We start from the raw sequence: 23,948 nt of genomic DNA, 5'->3' as shown, positions 1-23,948 counted from the left end.
GTGTTTTCCAAATGTAATTAGTAGAGACAAATTGTGCGCTATTGTGTGCCAGCTGTATAAGCCGTTGCTCATTCTCTCGACCACTGGCTCTACTGATCCACATCCGCTATTAGCAAACTGCTGTGGTTAGGTAGATTATAGATAATTGTGACGATACACCACAATTCACGATTACAAGAAAATACAAGCAACCGATTCTCGCTGCTTCGAAAACAATGCTTCTTCCTCGACAGGTACACCGCTGCCTAATCCCATATATCTGAGAGTAAATGCCCCATACGTCCGTTCTTAGTCTGCTTACAAAAGGCGGCGAACAACGTTGGGGTGCTGTTTACATACTTTTATTCTTCATGTAGGTGTATTTCATGTGAGTATGGTAATATTTACAGTGCCGACAGGTGTGTATTAACTTTGACACATTTACATTAATGTACATATGTACAAAAACAAGCATTTAAATACTTTCTGGGTTGGAGTTCAACCAAAAATCTTTCACATTGAACGAAATAGCACTATAAAGCTGAATTTGCGTCCCCGAAGAGTCAACACGATCTCACCACCGAATGCCCCCTCAGCTTACTAACATACTAAATGTTCAGAAATATATATGCTGACACACAAAAGCTGGTCGAGGCGTATGTTGTTTGTTACTGGAACATTTGATCGAACGCACCGACCTAAACTGGCAAATGGTCTCTTCGGTAACTGAAGCACACACATTGCAGTAAAGAGTGTTCAGTCTATGCAGGGTTACTGGTTACCGTTTTCTTCCTCTCCCAGAATGAATAAGGGCACAACTGCATGAATGTTTTCTTGCAAAATTTGCTGATTTAACACATTCCTGGAACCAGCTGTTGGGAAATGGTTATTCAATGACCACACCCTGGCTAAGGCAGTCTGAGGTTTCCTTCTGCAAATCCTTTCTTCTTTAACTTAACCAAGCTTGTAAATCTGTGCATGTTTCTGCAACACTTAAATCAGTCTTTCAAGAGATGAATACTCTTAGCCTTTTGGCGCCATGTTTCGGTACAGCGTTCCAAGTGTGTCGTCTTGAAATGCGTGACGTCATACGTCATGGGAGACAACTCCAGCTTGCCCAACATGGCGCTGTATAGCACTGTGGTCAGGAAGGTCCTGTTGTGAATCTCACTAGTGACAACCACACGTTGCGGCAACCATATCGTCATACTGCTTGAGGATAACATTTTCATCATCGTCAAAGTAGAGTAAACTGATTGAATAGAGCTTGTTTGGAACACAGCAAGGAGTCCCCACATCCTTTCCTACTCGCAACGCATGAACAATACTCTGCACGGTGGCGTGGTTGGTTGGTTTTTGATTCTGTCCCAGCGGGAAAGGGCATTCGCCGGTACAGTGATAGGCGTTATATCCTTTGGGCGATATAATCCACCCAGACCAACCAATTTCGTCAAAATCAACATACATTTGCTGCTTTGAACATGTCCTTCTGTTCCTGTACCTACTGATCATGTCGAATGTTCTTTTCTTCCTTCCATTTCCTTTCCGGCTTGACTGGCCTGTGCTTCGTTTCGTCCTTCCCCTTGCAGCCCGACTTTGTTTAAGTGCAGCCATGATTCTGGAATCCTCCTGTGAAGGGTTCATTCCCATCATCCTGGCTCGGTGTCCCTCGTTGAGGAACCGGAGAGCCTTCCGTCTCATTGCGACTTCTTCCCGACGCACCTTCTCCTGTTCCCGCGCCTCGATGTCCCGCTTTATCTCAAGGTATTCTGAATGACACAGAAATGTAGTTCGTTGAAGAAATGCGAGCATTATGCAAGAAACTTTAGTATTGAATAAGTAACTTTGAAAGTAATATGTATCAGAATTTTATTAAATGCAATAGAGTTATGACATTATACAAACAAGGATGTGGAGAAAGAGTCGTTCAGTAATGAATAACAGTTTAGGAATTACAGGCATCAAGCAAGTAGGGACAAATGCGTTAAATGTTTCTGAGGCGTGAATTTTTACTTTCTGGATAATTATGGCGAACAGAAATAGCTTGTCTTGAACCCACATCTATCTCCCTCCACTCTCCATACACCTATTGCGTTTATACCTTCTACTCCACCCCGTGAACCCTCTGTTTGACCCCCGTTATCGCCCCATATTCCACTTTAAAGACGTACCGGCGTCCTCGGGCTTGATGAAGTTAGGGTGTCGCTGAAGATGTTCCTCTGTAAACACCACTAAAATGGGTTGCTTGCTGTCGTGGTGCTCGTTGCGTTGGGCGAAGCGAATGTAGCTGCCGTTGACGTGGTGCCCTTTAAGGGACGTCGTGGTTACCAGCAGACCTGCATTTACAAATACGTTCTTTAACATGGAGATGATAGGACACTGCATAGTGAGTGAATGAATTTAGTCTTACGCCGCACTGAGCAATACTCCGTCTATATGGCGGCGGTCTGAAAAGAATCTAGTCTGGGCCAGATGCATGAGCATCGATCTGCCCAACTGGGACACGATGACATGTGTCAAGCAAGTATGCGAGCCTGACCACCCGATCCAGTTAGTCGCCTCTTATGACAAACTGGCGATCGGCATTAATGTATAAATGGACTGGTCGGCTTGAAAGACTTTCTCTATTTCTCTATATATTCACAGGACCCTGATTGTCAAAGTCATGATGATGCAATTATATAAGAATAAACCAACATGGTATTTTGTTAACGTTTGTTTACTGGACTGTTTATCGAAAAGTGATAAAAAACCAAGAAAGATAACCCTATTTTATTATCATTGGAAAATGTAATAAATAAATTGTGATATGAAACGAAATCCAAGTTTATGTGCAGTTTGAAACTGTAAGCGGAAATTATCTAGTAGCCCACGGACAAGTAAGATACCATTATTTGATTGCCCGAAATGAAAATTGACCTATCCCCGTCGGGGGATGGGTTTTGTGAACCCATGTAAAACCAGTTTAAGTCAGGGTTAGTACAAGCAGCCACATATACACACGTATGCACGTCGACATATGAGCGAAATATTCTCAGATACGACGTTAAACCTCGTTTCACGCCACCTTACAACAAGCATGGGCTATTGGGTGGACACTGCAGGGAGATTGCAGGATACACAAGAGAGATGATGAGAAACAACACCAGGATACACAGACGTCTATTTATCATTACTTCTTGTTCCAACGCTGAGTGAGTGAGTTAGGTTTTACGCTACACTCATCAATATCCCAGCTATATGGCGGGGTCTGTAAATAATCGAGTCTGGACCAGACAATGCAGTGATCAACAGCATGAGCATCATGAGCATCGATCTGCGCAACTGGGAACCGATGACATGTGTCATCGAAATCAGCGAGCCTCACCACCCGATCCCATTAGTCGCCTCATACGACAAGCATAGTCGCCTTTTTGTGACAAGCATGGGTTGCTGAAGGCCTATTCTACAACAAATCTTCACGGGTCCAACAATATGACTTATTCGCGCGTATTCTGGGATGAGAAATGTTTCCATGGAATTCCGAATGTTTCATAACTTCAGGGTAAAGGTTTACGATGTATATTATTACAATCATCAGTCACTCTCTCATGCCTCAGTGGGCTTTAATAAAAACTATTCTTTGTGACATTTTAGTCTTTAATCTTTAGTTCTTTTTGGTACACCATGCCAGCATATTGATTATGAGAGCAATCTTTCACAGTTTCAGACACGCGTCTTCTCTGGCGTTTAATTTCTTGCTCCATTGTCTAATAATTTCTGACTTAAGTCGAGCTATTTCTGAGAGATGTTTTTTCACGCAATTTTGGCTCAAGGTTGTCTGGTTTCATGGCCTGAGACGTCAGCGCACCGACCAGAGTCAGTTGCGGACTCTGGGCTTTATTTAGGAACTTCCTTGGCTTTGAACATATTTCAGTTCATCACGCCAAGTCTGATACGGCGTAAAGCCCAAACTGACGCAGGTTATAGATATTTAACACTATGGCTATACGCACCCATGAACATGTTAATCGCATGCGCACTATCAAATCCTGGGTCCTTTCAAATAACCATTTCCCCCTCGCATCACATAATATGCAGGAAGCCCAACTTAATCAGAGCTGGTTACCAGACAATTCCTCGCTGAATACTTGAAAGATTGCAATGTATCAAAAGTGTGCTAATATAGTTCCTACTCCGTTCACGATATGTGTACTCCGTTTTAGCCTATAAAATGCTTTAAATATCTAATACTAGCTCATGGATCGGCGGGATAGCCTAGCGGTTAAAGTGTTTGCTCGTCGCCAAAGACCAGGGTTTTTTTTCGCATTTGAGTGGTATGTGTAAAGCCCATTTCCGGTGTCCCCAAGTTATATTACTGGAATATTGCTAAAGGCGGCGTAAAATTAAACTCACTCATTGACTGTAAGACAGACACTGTCGTCAGTGATACCGAGAACAGACAGAATACGACGACATAGGATATATGGTGAAAGTGCTAGTCACCTTTCTGGTGTACATGCCTGACTAAAACACTGACTCCCTGATAGCCTGGATGTTTGTACCTTCCAGGAATTCAACAGCAGGAATCGCTCAAGCATGATACCATGCACTGGTAGGATTGTCTATTACGTTTTGGTAAAGTGTCACGCCGCAGGTCTGGTTTCGATTCGCCACATGGGTGCAACATGTGAAACCAATTTCTGGTGTTCCCGCCGTGATATTGCTTGAATATTGCTAAAGCGGCGTAAAACAAAACTCACTCACTGTTGTTTTGGACTGACGCACCAGACTGGATTTGCACCTACCAAAGTTTTTTGTGCTGTCATTCAACCATGACTCCACCGCTTGCTTGACACGGAACTTCTGCCAACCATGCACATGCGCACTGACTCGTCTGGCGTCTAGAAGTCGGAGCCCTTTTGGGTGAAACATATCTTCCATGCTCAAAACCTGATAGATCTTCATCTGCAATAGTGAAAAAGACATCTTTGTAGTGTTTATGATTAACTAGAATGGCAAAGTTGATCATAGCATATACTGAACAGCAAAAGAAAATCTCATAAACGTTTGCATTAATGTTTATGTCTTCTGTTGAAAAACTTGACACGAAGCCACAGTTGCGTTTCTTTTGCTGTTCAGTCTATTCGGGATGCAAGACTATGCACTAATGGTGATAAACATTGGGGGCGAAAAACTGAACAATACGATTAAATAAATATGTATTTTTAGATAAGACCTTTGCTCAAAACACAAAATAGCACGTCTCCTTAAAGCTGTTTTAAGAAAATGCAACTGTTAGGCAAACATATTGAGGCACTTTAACCTCTGAACTGATTCTTATATGGATTTTTTAAAATACGCCAAACTTATCCCTTGGGTTTTAAACCCTAACTATACCAACATTACATCACATGAAGACACCATTCACTGGCTGTAGGGTAGACTTGAGTTCGCTCGTCACGTCGAAAAGTCGAGTTCGATTCCCCACATGAGCACAATATGTGAAGCCAATTTCTAGAGTCTCCCTCCGTGATATTGCTGGAATATTGCTAAAAGCGGCGTAAAACTAAACTCACTCACACGGAATGGAATCTGTTCCGGTAGAAAATGGAGACTGGTTATTTTCTGGTATTGAAGTTATATATTTATAACGACACCCATATTGGGATACTCCCCACAGCGAAATCATGGTACGAAGAGTCAAGAGTTAATGAGGCATGACGACTGTCAACTTCCACTGTATTTTAACAGAAGCTCAAAACCGACTCTCCGGAGACTGCGGGTGTTCACTGAACCACACAAGCATCTAATACTATCGTTGCAAATATAAGTGGTCTGTTGATGACCTTTCGATAAGCAATTTACAACGATCGTTGGCAGATAACAAGATATACATGTTTAATGCTCTCGTCTTCGGTTCGAGGGAGCCGACCATTGTACTTTAGTAGCTTTTTGTAACTTTAAGGTGATACTCTGCAGAAACCGTCTTAAACCTTTTACTATTTTGATTTCAAATACCAGTGGTTCAGTTTCACAGTACAACATAGCCGATTTTGTATCATACATGGTGGTTTTCACCAAAATATTCCAGTTTGGACATTTGAGAAAGTACTCATACTACATTATAGATACACATGCATACTTTATGCCACCACTTCTACTGTGAAAATCAATATAATGCTACATTTGCAACGTAATTCAATAATTTCATAAAATGCGGACTTTGAAATCTGAAAGCAATCACATGTATTTTCTGGGAATTCAGTATTCAACGAGAGATAACTTAAAAAAATATATTGGTGTAGAAAATACTTAAACAAACAATTGCCTCTTGAATGACTTGAGAGCTGGCTGGGTGTCAACACGTTTCTTAAGAAAATAGTTTGTTCTCCCTCTCTTGAAACAAGAAATCCTCTGTTGCTTCTAAAATATCCTAAAAAGAGTGTACTTTACAGCCTGCATGTCCACGTGCTTGGTGTATATCTCAGTGAGAGGAGAGCGGTGGGGTAGCCTAATGGTTGAAGCGTTGGCTAGTTACGCCGAAGCCCCGGCTCGATTCCCTACATGGGTACACTGCATGAAGCCCATTCCTGGTGGTCCCCGCCCTGGTATTGCAGGAATATTGCGGCGTAAAACCAAACTCACTCACTCAGTGCAAGACTACAGACGCCCTCTGATCTGACATGTCAATGAGGATCACCAATGTATGCCATAGCGCCAGCGTAAACGATAACATTAATGGTGCTCCGTAAATGCTATAAGTAGTTTTATCTTTACGCTATAAAGTTTCATATTGGGGATATTATTTCTTGTCATCTGATTGAGACGCTGAATTACTGAAGGTTATCATCAATCAATATTTTAACATGGACAGGGACTCGACGTGTCAGCTGTCCTTAAGATGCCAGCCCGTGGAAAAGATGAAATATTTTAGTTTGATGTCATTTATATCATTTTTCGGAACACGAGTGTCAGAGGTATATATTTTCTGCTTTTCTAGCAAATTAAGATATAATTTTAAAGCATAATATCATCATGCTGTGTTTTCTTTTTGATTTGATAATCGCTTGAATGATGTGTTTCGTTTGTGTGTAAGTTAACTTTTGTTGCATATATAAATTTCGGAATGCTTTAATTAAAAACGGAAACGGAACTAAGTATCGACTGTCCAACCGATTAATAACGCGGTGTGTAAATGTACTCTCCGCTGTGGCTATATTTACTCGACGTAGGACAATACAGTTAGAACATCCATTCGTAACAAGGCAAGGAATTCTCAGTGGGACTAGTGTCGTGACCGTTACTGTCAAATGACAGTTATATACTGAATATTGGTGTCGAAGGTGCCCCTGTTACCGTGTTTCTTTTAATTAAAACCAGTCTAAGTAAACTTATCCTCAGTACTTTTCGTTACACTCCACTCCTGAGTCTAACAAAACGTTATGGGAGGTCGTGTCAGGTAGAATTTGAGGCTGACCAATCAGAACACAGCTTACCAAATCCCGAAAGTGCACATTCGCACATATCTTTTGAACTTTTTATCTCGAACGATTCCGAATGCTATTTAGCGTGCGCTCGCTTCCAGGTGATGCACACGACGTACGTACAACCATGACAACCGTGAGTAAACAGTCGCTGAAAATAGTGTTTTAAAAAGGCAATATTCAAGGATGTTATCTTGCGGAAATATTAGCTAATGGTAACCAAGTCAACAGAAACAACAAAGCGTATATACTGCAGGTCAAATAACTGTTATATAGCCGGAGTTTTGTTTGTGGAGAGATCAGTGTCAGCGACCTGAATATTTTGAAAGTCCCTCCGATCCCTAAATAGTAGCCTTTGTCTGATTGGTTAAGTCTATTTAACCGTCTCGCGTTTGATTGGACGGTCAGAATATAAGACGGTTAGAATATAGTTCTATTTCTAGCGACGTAATGTAACGTGATCACGCGTTGGGAACTTGTATTAATGGGGCTGGTTGTGTCGACCAGAGTAGAACTGAGTGTGGCCGAGTGACTAAAACAATCCGTACCTCAATCAGATGTGTAGGCTTCATCTCTGCTTCCTCGGAAGGCCTCGGTTTCATTTTGAAAATGTGGAACTCCGCCTCGAGAAGGCTCCCTTCGTCACTGTACTGAGAGACGTTGTAGTGAAAATGCATGCGGTGTACGGAGTCTGAAATGAAATAAATGAAAATGAAATCCAAGATCAAATGTGCATGAGCTGCATGAGTATTTCCAGTGAAAGGTAGACTTAACTGTCGTTATAATCAGGTCAAGGACACACGTTGCATCACGATTGTCTTTGAACGTACGAGCTACATACATTTTAATAGAAATTATGCTAACCTATAAACCTATAAGACGTTGAACGCGTATTATAATGTATACCGGGAACGTAAATAGCTTTACTGTTACATAAGAAACATCAAACATATAACTATACTTATATACTACTCAAAATGTTAAAAACACTTGACCTATATTTGTCTGTGGGTATTCTGTCGCAGCACGAAACAATACTTATATGAATATACTCATATATACTGCTCAAAAATAAAGGGAAAAACATTTTTTTCACAACCATTATAACAATCGCTGGTAAAGGTAGTCGATTGTACATCTTTGATTTAGGTACATCTTTGACTATTTGACACTGCATCTTCAATAATACAGCAATATGGCGGTGGTCTATAAAGCCATGGACAATCAAGTGACTGACTTGAGCTACGATAACAAAACGTGTATATGATTCACTATGAAACAGTGATGATAATAGGTGTTGGCGAACAGTTGTGCGTATTCCTGCCCCACAGGTGGCGTAAACACATGGAAAGGCTGGTCAGTTGTTAACCTAAACAAAAATCGGAAACCTATGATACATGTCAAACTGGGGACCACCATCTGACATCATTTTTATCACTGATTCATAAGATTTTTAAATGTCTTACTGAGGTATCAAATTTTTAAATGTCTTTAAAGTGTCTACCATAAGCCTCAATCAATCAACAATAAAACCTAATCCTGGTGGAAAATGAGCTTATTACAACTGTTGCAGTTTCATATAAAGAAGCTGTACTGATACCTGGTAGATAATGGTTCTATTGTCTGGCATGATCAACCTTTCGCGACGGCTTAAAGGTTAATACGGGTGCACATATATGGAGGTTATTTCTGTCGCAATGCATCCAAAGGAAACATGATTCACCATTGCATAACAGGAACACCTCTGTCCACGATTGTCTGGTGAGTATATCTTTGAAGGTCCCCTCCCTAAGATACATCATGCTAAATCATACATAGGCGACTGTTGTTTTGCTCTCCGACAAAGCATTTCTAAAACAATATTGTCAATTATTAAGCAGGATGAATAAGTTTTTACCTTAAACAAGGAATCTGTAAACGTAATATGATACTACATGACACTTTCACACTTATGTTTGTACCGACAAAAACATTTATATACATAATGAAGTGTTACATGATAGAAGCCATGCCAGCGTCTGTGTACATATTTAGTAGATGCAAATAAAGAATAGCTATTTTAAAAAATTAAAAGCAAACATATCTTGGTTGTAAACGTGATGTTGGACAGACATCAGATTGATCTGTAGCAAATGTGCAGGGACAAAATGAGATATAGTCAAACGATGAAACACATGCCCACGTCTCCGTTTTGTGGTTTTCTTTGATTTTTTGTTTCCTTTTTGTTTTGGGTTGTTTTTGTCAGTGTCAATATTTCGTTTCCTTAACCTACAGGGAATATACCCATCGTATCATGTTTGTCGTCAGAGATGACTGGTGACCGTGGGTGCTTGAAGGTGTGACCCTATCGATAATGTATGACTACAATAGGTTGTCATGCTCTCAACCAACAGTATCTACGTCATTGCAGGCATGGCTCGACAGCAGCTGGATGCGATGTGATACATGATAAACTCTCACATCACAATATCCAATGCCCAGTATATCAATGTAATACCTTACTGGGTAAAGCATCCTCATTATGCCGTAGGCAAGGGTTCGATTCTCCACAAGGGCATAATGTGTGAAGCCCATTTCTGGTGTCCCCCGCCGCGATATTGCTGGTATAATGCTCAAAGCAACTTCATTTCATCATCACTGCTTTTTACCGTTTATATTTATATTTATGCACTTCCATGCTGTTACAGTAGACGCATCGCGGTAAAGTCGTCTTGATAACCGACTCCTGTGGTTCAGTTTTGTATACAATCGAGGTTTCCTTTCAGAATTCCAAAATTCACAGTTACCTGCACTCTGGCAATGCATGATACAGTGTATTATTACCTACGCAGAATCGCCAAAACCAGCCCGAGGCTATCAGGAAAGACAGATATGGTCCCTCTGAAAATATACTTCGCAGAGGTTCAACAAAGGAAACCAAGCAATAAAAAACGGAACCGTGGTAGAACCATTTAACGAAAAATATTCACATAGTATAATTGTGACGTCATCATCATCATCATCACCATCAACGTCGTCGTCGTCATTTTCGTCAACATCATCATAGTCACCATTATCAATATCGCCACCATTACCATCGCCATTTTAAAGAGAGAAAACACTACGGCCAGTGAGCAGTCACAGCAGGTCAAAATCACTATAGAGGATCTATAATAGTCAATATTGATTCACTTCATAAAACACCGCAACTCAAATTTCACCATTTATGTAAATCAGTTAACGATCGTCTTACTTACAACCGTAAACTATCTCAGATTATAGAAAACGATTAACAACGTCGATAGCTGGACCCGATAGCTGGACCCGATAGCTGGACCCGAAATAAGCACTGGGATCTGGAGTACAACCCCTCTTTAAATAACAACGCATCAAACACATTGACGGAGTCCCCAGTGTGTTCCGCTAGACCAGGCCTATATGACTACGGCAGAATAAATTCGTGAACTAAGACGACAGTAGGCAATCTTGTTATGATTACGCATGCCTCATTACGTCGGTGTTAGTCCGCGCCTTAGACTTCTGAATGAGTTACTGGCAGGTAACGCGACAGTATCTGATCACAGCGTAGCCAATCAGGCGCGAATTCATTGCAACGTTAATCTAAGGGTTTCTTCGCGCGACTTCATTCATCTTTGCGTATAAAGGAAATCTTGTAAGTAGAATTTTGTAAAGTTAAATTCTTCTATTGTGATTGCTGCATGGCTGTCATGCTCAGACTTCATGGTGGCATAAGTACATAGGGATGATATCAAACGTTAAGAAAATAAAATTTTGTTCCTAAAATGAGACTATGATTTATAGACGTCTATTATTGATCCACATCCAAGCAATATCCACTGAAGATATTTCAAGCTGTATTTTTTATCTATTGTTTGAAGATTACTTCACAACGACATATTAAACATTTAAGGTTTATAGAACTTTTGAGATGTCCCCTCTAGGATCAGTGATCTGGATTTTCTTGTGTAGCATTTGTTCCAGTACACGAATTCTGAATCAGTATTTCCCTAGAGAATAGCACCAGTTAACATCTTACATGTCTATGTTACCTTCGCGTTGCATGGGTTGTGTACACGTACCTGTTGTCTCTCTAAACACATGGGAACTTTTGCCAGACAAGCGTTACTGGGCCAAAACATACAAACTATCAGAGCTTCTGTTTGTGTTTGATATCATATTCTATCGCTGGATTCAGTTATGTACTCATGTTTCAAATTAAGGTTACTGTTGAACATTGAGGGTTCATTATGAGGTACGTTTACAAGCTTTATTCAAATACATATACGGGGGAAATTGGTTATTTTGGATGGAAGAAAAAATGCTCATTTCATGGTTGTCATAATGGGATTCCCGTCCAGTGATAAAGTCGCATAGTGGCATGTGTTTGTAGCAATGTGTGAAACGTTCACATTTATTTATGGAGATTAATTAGAGAAAATTCAAAACTGTGGGTGAGATCAGGAGAGACATGTGAACGATCGCCTATGAAACGGCATTAAACATCAGCAGAAATGAAAGTGTTTTACGAAAGCTGATGAATGTTGTAGCATATACAGTCAAACCCATGTGTCGAACTTTGATGAGTAGAATTTACGTTTGTCTCGATGCAAACACTAATTTAGTCATACATTCGGTTGTCCGATCTCTCAGACCGATCTGATAAATTAATATCCCTTCAAGCAAAAACGTGTACTGAAGCATGGGACGGGCGCTTGAACTCAACTCTGTCCCCACATGTAGACCACTAAAACTCCCAGCCTGTTGCCCCCCGTCTCGTTTCCCTCGGGCTCCCAGGTCAGGTGTGTGTCTTGAGAATAGACCCCAGTGACTCTCGGCTCAGGTGCGTGCCATCACCGCTGACATTTAACCCCCATTGAATAACCCCAACCCCGTAACAATTGACAGAAAACAACTTAAAGTTGTTGAATCTTCATTCCCAATACACCATTCCCATAGACCCACGACGTCCATAGAACACTCAAGTGCCACACCTGAGCTGTGCAAGTGTGTGGTTATTCGCCAATGACGATTGCTTTTATAGTTTGCAAAGGCCGATCCAAGCGTGAAAACAGTTTTCATGAGATTAACTCGATGCCAGTGCAGAGGGCGACCCTCTCTATGCCTTACACACTGGCCAGGTGGCCGAGAACGGTACTCCATGCTGGCAACACTCACTCAACACAAACAGACTGGAGCAGCAGTGCCAGTACATTGCTGGGCGAATAGTCCACACTGGACACAACAGGCTAGGGGTGGCAGTGCTTTTACATAGCTGGGCGAGTAACTGGACACACGACGGTCACGATACAAGTTTTGAGTTTATATTTTATATTCATGAATTTTAGATTTTAGACTATAAACTCCATAAACTATTCAAAATACCTTATCCAATGACTGACTTTTGTGTTTGAAGTCAACCGAACAACTGAGTACTCTGTCGCTGTATGGTGAATAGAATAGCTTCACGGTAAAGCAGTAGTGGCAGTTGTTGTAGTAGTGATAGTTCCAGTAGTAGTTGCAGTAGTAGCAGCAGCAGTAGTAGTAGTAGTAGTAGCAGTAGCTCTAGCAATCGTAGTAGTTGCAGTATTAATAGTAGTAGAAGGTGTAGTAGCAGTAGTAAGAGCAGCAACAGTAGCAGTAGTAGTAGCTGTAGAAGGAGTAGTAGCTGCAGTAGTAATAGTAGTGGGGGTGTAGTAGCAGTAGTAGAAATGGTAGTAGTGGTAGTAGTAGTAGCAGAGGCAGTAGTAGCAGGTGTAATAGTAGTCCTTCATCATTGTCCTTCTCTTGCCCTTCAGAAGGATGCTCAGCCATATTTAACCTGCACATAATCATTTTAAGACGAAGCGTTCTTTCCCAGCCTCGCGTGTAGGCAGGTGTTCTGACATCAGCAATGCGCGTTATACATTATAAAAAACCCTTTACAACAACAGTGGAAATGGCGTAAGACTAAAGAAACAATCACGGTTTGTGAGCCTACGGTTAATGAATAAAAGAGACATTTCCTTAAAATGCTTGTTACGGGTGGTGAAAAATTCATAGGAGGAACTGAAGCGAGACTGATCTGATCAACTAATCACGGATGCTGTGTAGAATAGGTCTCCGACAGGCGACAAGCAGCTGCTGCAACACTTCAGATGGGATATAATCAGGAACTGTCCAGTAGGGTTGGTTGCGCTGTTGTTTAACGCCGCACCCAGCAATATTTCAGCTACCTGGTGGTGTTCTGTAAATCATTGAGTCTGGACCAGACAATCCAGTGATCAACAGCATGAGCCTCGACCTCAGACCGAAGTGTATTCGTTTATTTGTTGTTTAACGCTGCCCTCAGCAACATATTAGCTATATGACGGCGGTTTCTACATAATTGAGTCTAGACAATCCGGTGATCAACAGCATGAGCATCGTCTACGAAATTGGGATACGATGACATGTGTCAACCACGTCAGCGGACCTGACCCCCCAATACTTTTTGTCGCCTATTACGATTAGGCTACTGAAAATTAATACAAATCCGGATCTTCACGGGCGTTCTGGAATAAATTCCCTAATGCAATATGGCATTCGTCTTATTTGGTGTTGGGGTAGAAAGATGCAGAGGAAGAGAAGGTGAAGAAAATTCTATACAAATAATAATCAAACAAAACTGACTAAAAATAACTATTCGCTGGACATACTGCATGTCAAGAACATGCTAAACATGAAGGTACAGTTGCTTCAGAATTTCGATGATTTTCTTAGTGTAAGTGATACAATCAGTTCAATGTAGAACCACTCAATTAATTCAGTTTAACATTTAATTTAAAATGTACGGTAACATGAATGTTTCACATGAGATAAAAGCAAAAAGAGCTGTTGCCATATCATCTAGACGACTATCTTAATATTAGAGTCAAAAGTTCAATTATTTAAGATAACTCCCAGTTAACGTACTCATGTGAAATGGTGTAAGGATTTAAGAATCACAGCATGAACTTAATCCCTGTTTTGTAACTGTTGAACGTTAGTAGAAACGCAATGATATATCTATGTACCGTTTTAATACATGTAAATGTTAATTCTCTTATTAAGACAGTGAGGGTGGTCGAGTGGGTAAAGTGTTTGCTCGTCACGCCGAAGGTCCGGGTTCGACTCCCCAAATTTGTCCAATGGCTGTAGTCCATTTCTGGTGTTCCCCGACGTGATATTTCTGGAACCTTGCTAAAAGCGGCGTAAACCATATTCACTCACATACTTCACGTATTGACAAGGGTGACAAAGGGGGTACAAACGGGGGGTTTGACGGTTGACGTCATTGAAACAAAACGGTAGTCAAATCAGCAAATCAGAACATGTTCTGGTTTAACATGGAAGCTAAACCATTCCCTAGTGACACCAAATGACGATAACATATGTCTCCTCTGAGACAGCAGTCACGCAACCCTGGTAAAAGCAGCCCCCAATACCATGCCTGATAAAGTGCTGTATCAGCAGTTTGACAGCCTAGCCACAACCTTATCACCGGGGCCCAATACAAGTAACAAGACCCGTTTAAGAAGCACATTATACATTCCTTACCAAACGCCACATCATATTGAAATCATATGTGTCTGAAGCGTCCGCTACAAGATATAGGACAATAGATTGTACAATATGTCCTCCAATAGCACCCCAGGTATTGCATGACTATCACGTGCATGTCTTTGGAGTAGTACTTTCCTATTGAGGGAATTCGTTTTATGAAAATATTTCACACAGAAACAAATTCATTGGAGTGAATGAATGAGGACGCTCAAACGCTGCTTTTATTAATATTCAAGCAATATCAGAAATGGACTTCCAACGCTATAGCCATGTAGGGAATCGAACCCGGTTTTCAGCGTGACTAGCGAACACTTTAACCATTAGGTTACTCTGACGATTGGTACCAGTTTGCAAACATTCGGTATAACTTCCACGTATTTACACTGTCAGGCAAAATATTTCTGCAGGGTAAGTAACTAGATATTCACTCCTGATGCCAATTGTTAAAACTGACAAAGACGACCTGCGAAGAGGGCATGACCATGGCTTTGAACTCATTACACAACAGCTGTCGTTCTGGCTCCGTCTGGTATATTTACTTCTTTGGGGCAAAAGCTTTGCAAATGATGATATCCAAATTTCTCCCCATATGGGTGTATGTTCACATCATGAGAAGAAAGCCTCCCAAACTAGTAGGGTGTGTATGTTCATTTGCACGTCAAATATACGGAATTTATCAGATCCAGACGCTCTGTACCAACGCCGTTCACCGTAAACTAAACATTTATGTCTCCCTTTGGTGGCAGAAGAATTAATACACGGACTATACATTCTCGTCGATTCATTCCAAAATTGATGTGTTTTATCGTAATTTAATTACATTGATTCATTACAATCCACATAGAGACCAATGTATGCATTACGCCATACATTCACGTTGTCCCAGTTAGAAAACATATATGTTTTATTGTTAATTTAAAGCAAAACGATATTCCATTACTCTATCTCTATCATACATTAGTTATATTAAGACGATTGTCGTAAGATACTCTTGTTGCATCCCCATACCATACTTACTCTGGCATGGAGAATCAATGGTGGAAATGGCATTTTAGTGACGTATCAGCTCAATGCTGACATCGGTGACTATTCTTCCAGACACATTGACAACAGGCACACCATCTCAGCATACAGACAGATAAGACCAGGGATATATAATCAGTGTTAACGGCATCAGATAGTACTATCAGATATTTACCATCTCTTTAGGGGCCATCATTCTTTTCTATGGGTAATTGGAGTCTTGACATGGATACCCAAAACCTTGTTTCCATATTTCTTAATTACAAACTTTCTGTATTTTTAATTAGAAATTCCATTTGATATTTATCGTCCTTCAATTATTAATAATAGTATAACTTGTACGTGCCTTATCTGAACCATTGTAGGCTAAGAAATAGAGCAATTACTGATCACGGGGTTATTTAGACCCTTCCCAGACGTCAGCCTTCAATTACTGATACTAGCATAACTTACGTGTGTCTTATCTGAACCACTATATCCTGAGATATAAAGCAGTTACTGATCACGGGGTTATTTAGACTCCCTACAAAAATCATCCATCGAATATTGTTGCCCCTATCATCTCGGAGCTAAAAACGTGGTTTCTAAACACAGCGAGCGTGAAGGCCCTTGCACTGAGAGACGATGTGCCTCCATTGTTCTGGTAGCCTGCCTGTTGATATGGATACGGGTGTCGAGAAGAAAGGGCGAACATTGCCTACTAATCTCAGTCCGGGACTACTTTTGATCCTAGCGTTCTTCACGATCAGTACGAGGAGATGGGAGGGAAAGATAAACTCACACAGTCTCAATTAAGTTATCAATGTCCCGGCGTTGTAGTCGGCAGAAGAAAATAAATATGGAGAAGAACAGTTGCGGTTGGAGGCTGACATGAGTTTGTTTAAGATACAGTCTATTTGTTGAAACATTTCACGCGTACACTATCTGAATCGCGGGGCTTGTACTTTTCATACTTGTTCCCAACTTGTTTGTCTGCCTGTTTGAATAATTCTGAAGGACGTCCGTACAGGAAAACAACCGAATGACGTACACCGCTGTTCGCGCCATAACATCGGTAGAAAAGGGTTGGAAATTACCTAGATTCGGGTACCGAGATGTGCATCTTTGCGCAGTATCCTTAGACAAGATACTTAGATACATTGTCTCTGTTCACCCAGCTGTAAAACGGGTACCCGTGAGGATGTGCTGGCAATGAGAGTGATCGGTTCATTGCGTCACACAGGCAGCATGGCTGTGTGGTCCCCAGGGGGTTGAAAAAATATCGGAATGTACGATAGTGAATTATTGACCGGGGATAGTAATGTATGTAGCGCCGTGGGCAGGCAATGTGCCTGTATAACGGGACTGGATGGATTACCTTTACTGATTTAACGACCATTGCTCAAACCATCATCCTCTGGTTGACCTGACGCCGACCTGCTAGACGAACGGTTGTTGTCTTTTGCTAGAACACATACAACACAGCATTTAGTCACCGAATGCTCCATCTCCAATGTTCAGACATTATGACCCCTGTTGCACCGGCTGTTCATCACTCTCTTAAAGGGGAAATGGGACGTCGGGAAAGGAGAGGACTGGAGGGGGAGTGTAGATGAATGATTCACACAAGCTGATACTAACAATCGTTGTCATTGCATTTAGTTAAACCTAGCTTCATAAGTTACAACTTTCGTGCATTCCTAGACCTATCCTATATAATGACACCATTCTACCGACACCTCTCACATAGATGACCACACATCCAGGGTCAGTCGTCCAGTATCCCTGCTTGTGAACATGAACCGATGTGAAAACCACACGGCCTGCGTCGGCTATGGTTTTCCTTCCACCTGAAGCTTTCACAAACTCAAATACTGTTCAGGACTTTGATAAACCAAACTCAATCCAGGCGAGAGTGAGCGAGTGTGGTTTTATGCCACTTTTAGCAATATATCACGACGCTATATCACGACGGGGGACAACAGATATGAGCCAACACATTGTTCTTTATGTGGGGAATCGAACCAGCGTCTTCAGCCTGACGAGTGAACTCTTTAACTACTACGCTAACACCCCCACCCCTCCATCCTCACTCGGCCTTAATCCATGTGTGAGCTTCTGTCGTTAACATAAGAAGCTCAAGACATCAAGACAAGCGTGACAAAGTCATTTAGTTACAGATAAACATCCTTCCGTTTACAGACTCATGACGAAAATTAACATTTTCATCTACCTATCAGCAATATTTTCGTCTGCAGTTCAGGCACATATTCTACGTCCAGTCAGTTAACAAACACATCGTACCGTCGTCAACTAAATCGACATACGTACGTCGATGTTTCAAGACAGATGCGAAGGCCTTTATGAACAGCTGAGGCGATCATTGTTACAAAGTTGAGAATTACACACTGGTGTCACTTCGCTCATTCGATTGAGGTCTATTACTTACCGGGTTTTTAAAGATATCCTTGTCTTAATTTCGCATAGCCTCCTTATAATGTTTCAGTTCCCTTTTTATATGAAACACTGCCAATATTAGAACTTATGACGCAACCTCAAATATTATTTGTTTACCGTTACACCACGAGAAGGACAGATAGCACAAGCATGAAATATGCTTTCAAGGAGGCATGCATTGTTGATCATTATGCGTTGTTTAGCACCCGCAAATTTGATTTACGTGTCAACATCAATTTTAATGTTTGTTGTTTCTTAGACAGACATCAACTTAGCATATAAGAGACATATTTTTTTACATATACAATGTCAACAAAGGGTTGAGGATGAAGGCGAAAATACAGCACAAGAATGGGTCTCGTTTAGCGATGCAATCCTAGCAGTTATGACGTTCATACCTACGCACACATACATAACGTTATTCACGACATATGTATACATAACGTTATTCACGACATCTGTATACATAACGTTATTCACATGTGTATACATAACGTTATTCAAGACATATGTATACATATCGCTACTCACGACATATGTTGTTATGAGTCTGTCAGGAAATGTTAGAAAGTATGAAAGGATCTAAAAGGAATAATCTGTTAACCATTCATATCATCTACGTCTTTTGCAATACCAGTATCAAAATGCAGAGAGACAATGTATATTTTACAGAATTCTCTTTATCGCGACCCAGAAGAATACATAAACGCTCAGATGAAAATAATAGGTTGTGAACAGTGGTTATCGCTAGTATGTTGTCCTTTCATCTGATCGGATACAGACACTACTAAACTCACTCTGAATTATCTGTTTCCGAAAGGAGTATTCATTCTGTTAAGTGTGCACCGAAGCGGTAAATTGATTTTAGAATTCCATGTGTTTTCTGACATAGATTCTGATGTTCTTTCTGTTCCATGGAGTGCCAGAACACAACAGATACTCAACTCTCCGCTCTACACAAATAATAAAGTATAATACAAAGGCTGCTGTAAGGCTATGACGTAGATCATCTAAAACTTTTGAACTGCCTGTTTATCCGACTTGTGTTGTCGTTGATAGGGTGCAACATAAGGGGTTAATAACAACCGAACAACAAACAGAAAGATTAGTTCTTTGAACATGCAAGTAATAAATTTCAACACTTTCCCAGATTACAGTTTTTGCAATGATGTATGAGGAATTTTATTCCAATCATGTAGAAGTCACAGACATGGCTGTCAAACTTCTAGGGCGTCTTCGTTTTGGTCGAAATGCTTTCAGGTTATGGCTTTGCTAATAATTTTGAAAACATGAAAGTTTGTCTGAACCATATCAGGAGAATAATGTGGTTGTTTGACGCCTTCAAAGCCATATGGTTTCTGATGTGTGTACTGACGTTACCTCACCTTTTCCAAGCTATCCACATTTCTTTGTTTTTATATTTTCATTTCATCGCTTCATAAGTACGAGATAGTAAACCCAATTTATCATCTTTCATTTTGAAGGATGACAGCCTCGTGACACCATGCCATACATAACTCTGTTCATATTTGAAGACAGAGGGTAATACGTAATATTCTGTGGTGCATTCTCTGAAATACCATAACACTCGTACATATCCAGTGATGCAATGGAAGCTTTGACGCTTTCCTAACTATAGGCAGCATTTTCTAAAGCCTAAATACTTCATCGTGAAATATTTAAATCTCATGTGTATTTGTAAAACACATTTCAAACTTGAGTTGACAGTTATAGTGAGATGAATAGCCCCAAGAATAGTTATGAAAATATCTATCATCCATTTCATCTTTCACTTTGATTGTACATCACCATGCAACACTTTGCCTGTCCCATTTAACTTCTTAGAGAAATTAACTACCAGTCCGGGAGAGTTGATGATTAAAACGTCAAAGCGACAGGTGGTAGAGACTTTGATGAGTATTTAGACACATCAGGGAGTTGAAAACTGACTTTAATGTATGACAACTACTTAATCATTGAGACGAATCAGAACGAAAACTGTTACCTGGGTAAAACTTTATGTCTTTGGAAGTTTAAGTGTTTGTTTGAGATATGTTTGGGTGACAATTGTAGCGGCCCAATTCTGAAAAATATCTTTCACAGACAGACAGACACACACAAGAACACAGACACACAGATAGATATATAGATAGTGGTTAAATTGTAATGTACATATTGCTGCTACATTCTATTTTCCACCAACGTCAAAGAAAATATTGCTATCCACTGGAAATGCAATATTAAGTATAAAATAGAACATAAAGTTAGAACTTTCAGATATTAGAGTTCTGTTTTCTTATTTTGGAGCAGTTTACATTTTAACAACCGAAACCTCGACACGGATAAGGAAATATTCTGATGATAATATCAATGTGTAGTTCGTCTTCCAAGAGACAACGTTCTCTCTGACTTAGTGAAAACAGGTGCTACAATGCGTTAATGTAGTATCTCTGACATGGGCCATGCACCGGTTTGGGAAACGATTTTAAAGGTCCAGTTCTGAAAATATCCTTCATTACTAGATTTGACAACAAAAATCCCTCCACAGAAAACGAAATACTCTGATCAACATATCTACTTGTTTTGGTCTTGCGGCACGGTAAGTGAGAAAGCAGCATGAGTTTAGCTGGTGTCGATGACAAAACGAGCCTTAACGAAGTAGCACACTCACTTTCTACAGAATGTCAAGAATGTGCGATCCATTCAACAAGTCCCAATCATCCTAACCTTTGTTGTCCACGTTTTAACCGGGTTGACAACACACTTATAAGAAATGTTATCAAATACATACATGCCCCAACACACTGATCAGTGTTTACAAGCATGTTCGTGTCATGTTGTACACAAATTAGCACCACTTGTATGGAATAGTGTTATAATGCTAGCGGACTACCCGTATCAGTGATATTAGAGGGGGAGTAGCACATCTCCCTTGAAGACCACATACCATGTCGACACGCGTCACAACCTGTCTACTATTCACGCATGCTGGATTTACAATGTGTTGAAATATGAATAATATATATCTAATCATAACACATGATTTAGATGGGTTGAGCAACACCATGGGTACTTTGGTTACGATTGAAAACCCGTATATAACTCTATTAACGACCATGCAATGTGACGAACGGGTGAACTTTCTAACCATGCGTGTACCCTGAACAATTCCACTTGGTCAAATGTTATATTAACATATCAGCTTCAACAGTGTCAACACCAGCTCTTCTTAAGTGACCCATGTCCTTCTCCCACGACAAGCATAATGCACACCCCTACTGAAACCAAACCAGACGTCTTAACAACATTCAGTCATTCGTCAGCACATTGCCGTTTTGTCTGATTTCTTTAGCACATTTGTCCCAAACGTACAACCAACCAAACCAACTTTCTGAGCGTTCCCCACAGCTAATTTATCTCGTCACACCAGTGTCTATATTTAATAACCATTTATTTAAGATTTGTTTGTATCTAAGTCCCCAAGCCCTTGACACATAGTACTCCCACTCCAGCAAGATATTGTGTGTGTCATAAGCTTCATCTCGGTGTTGAATGCTATTTGCACCTAGTCACATACATCTGTGTGGGTTCTCCCACTGCTGGATGTGCATGGTTCGTGACTTGTTGTTATACTACGTTGACTGGACAAGCTTTAAGACATGACAATTTCAATTGAATATACCGCCTCACAGAGAAGCATTGAACATTACAAACAGTGTAATGAGGATTATTTACAAACTTCGTGAAGTTTTGACTCTATATGTTCATACTCGACAAATTATGTTTATTTCCAACTCATTACTAAAACTGCATAATTCGAAAAGGATTATGCACTAGTTTTTAGTTTAACTTTCAAATGTCAAGACACAAATAGTTTTTATAAAAGCGTTATAAATCGTGTTAAAAATTCATATGAAATCTAAAACGTATTGTCGATGCACAATAGTTATTTTTTATATATATTATTAACAAAATCAGTCATTGGCGGCAAGCAGGTTATGGAAGTCTTCGTGTTGATATCTTCTAGGACAAAGACGATTGCTAAGAAATTAATAAAAAGATAATGATATATACAAATATAATTAGGTCCTACCTTTGTCAGGGAAGCTTCGTACAACATCTGCATTGTACGGTCCGGCTTTCGTTGTCAGACCCCCTGTTTCTGTGATGGAATTATACAGCTCCGTCATGTATTGGGGAGGTGAACGGTGAAATATTCGTGCTGGGATTTTCGAAATTCCAAAAACTTTTGACAGCCTGTCTATAGCGTCTGTTGGACGAGATTGTTTGGTAAGTCCATCCACGTCAACAATCCGGGTTGCCATAATGTATAGAAACATCGCACACCAAATCCGAGCAGTGGTTGACGACCTGGCGCCAGGTAGTCTGTCGCAGACGACATTCTCCATCTTTGTGAGTCCTACGTTTGAAGCCAGAACACTGAGTAAAATGCAGCCACCTGCTATGATGTCGTCTGCCTCTTCCAAACTGATTGACACGTAAGACGATAATCCCGCGTATAAACACCACTAGTTTTAAGTTATTCGCACCTTCATAATATTAAACTAAGCTGATTACACGAGAACACAGTCATGCCAACAAGTAGCACTAGCCCTACACAAACTATGGATGGATTAATTGAAAGAGGCAGAGTGACAGCTTTCCTGACACTATACTTGTGGCCCACGGAGGCACCCGACTGTGATACGATGCTGGGTTTTCCTGTAATATTCTCTCATTGTGTCGTCTGCTGGTTGACAGATACTCATGTGCCCTTGTTCCCGACACAAGCACACCTGTCTCGTGTTGTCGACGCACCTGCTTCTCTAATATCCGCGTGGTAGAAATCCTGGTAAACCTCCTGCTCGACCTTGAAGGGAAGACACGACTTCTAACTCTATCCCCCCAGTTAGTATTATCTGCTAGGGTAGCGCTGTGACATGAGAGTGAGTTACTGTCCCGTTTCTCTCCTAGTGGCAAATGCCACTCAACTCAACTTGCTGGGCTCCGACGGCTGCCTGCCTAGCCTGCGTGGTCTGTCTTCACGCTTCAACGAAACACTTTGTAGCGATTCTTCTATAACCTCAATCTCGATATGATCAGATTTCAAACAACTCTTTCCCCTACTTGTCATCAAGAGTCCGTGTTCACTATATCAAGGGAATATCCATGGGGGATTTTCCCAGTATCATGCATCACAAGGGATTTCTTGCCGTCTACTACACTATACGTCCGCAGCCTGTCCTTCGGCGTTCTGGGGATAGTACTGTCCCACCCTTACGCCTCTCCTTGCGTGAGGAATGAAACACTCGTATCCTTTCAATGCAAGTCTTCAATTAATACTCCTACTCTACACACGGTACATACTAACACAGGTAGAAACAGACGAGGTGGACTTGGCCTAAACACCACGAGTAGATACACATCTTTGTACACATGCGCCCACAAAAGCGGGTGTTCACGGATCCCTTGGTTGAGTTACGC

General features: G+C 40.7%; 1 protein-coding gene across 1 annotated transcript; it reads right to left on the bottom strand.

Moving 5' to 3' along the window:
• Positions 1 to 325: 325 nt before the first annotated feature.
• LOC137283183 (bone morphogenetic protein 2-like) lies at positions 326 to 23,948 on the bottom strand. Its single transcript, XM_067814627.1, has 5 exons — positions 22,558 to 23,948; positions 7,994 to 8,136; positions 4,767 to 4,926; positions 2,151 to 2,315; positions 326 to 1,748 (listed from the first exon to the last, which is right to left on the bottom strand). The coding sequence occupies exons 1-5, from the start codon at positions 22,871 to 22,873 to the stop codon at positions 1,150 to 1,152; spliced, it is 1,383 nt and encodes a 460-aa protein (XP_067670728.1). The 5' UTR covers positions 22,874 to 23,948; the 3' UTR covers positions 326 to 1,149.

Source organism: Haliotis asinina, chromosome 5 (genome assembly GCF_037392515.1).
Source record: "Haliotis asinina isolate JCU_RB_2024 chromosome 5, JCU_Hal_asi_v2, whole genome shotgun sequence".
Lineage (NCBI taxonomy): Eukaryota > Metazoa > Mollusca > Gastropoda > Lepetellida > Haliotidae > Haliotis > Haliotis asinina.
This window is presented reverse-complemented; position numbering and strand designations above follow the sequence as displayed.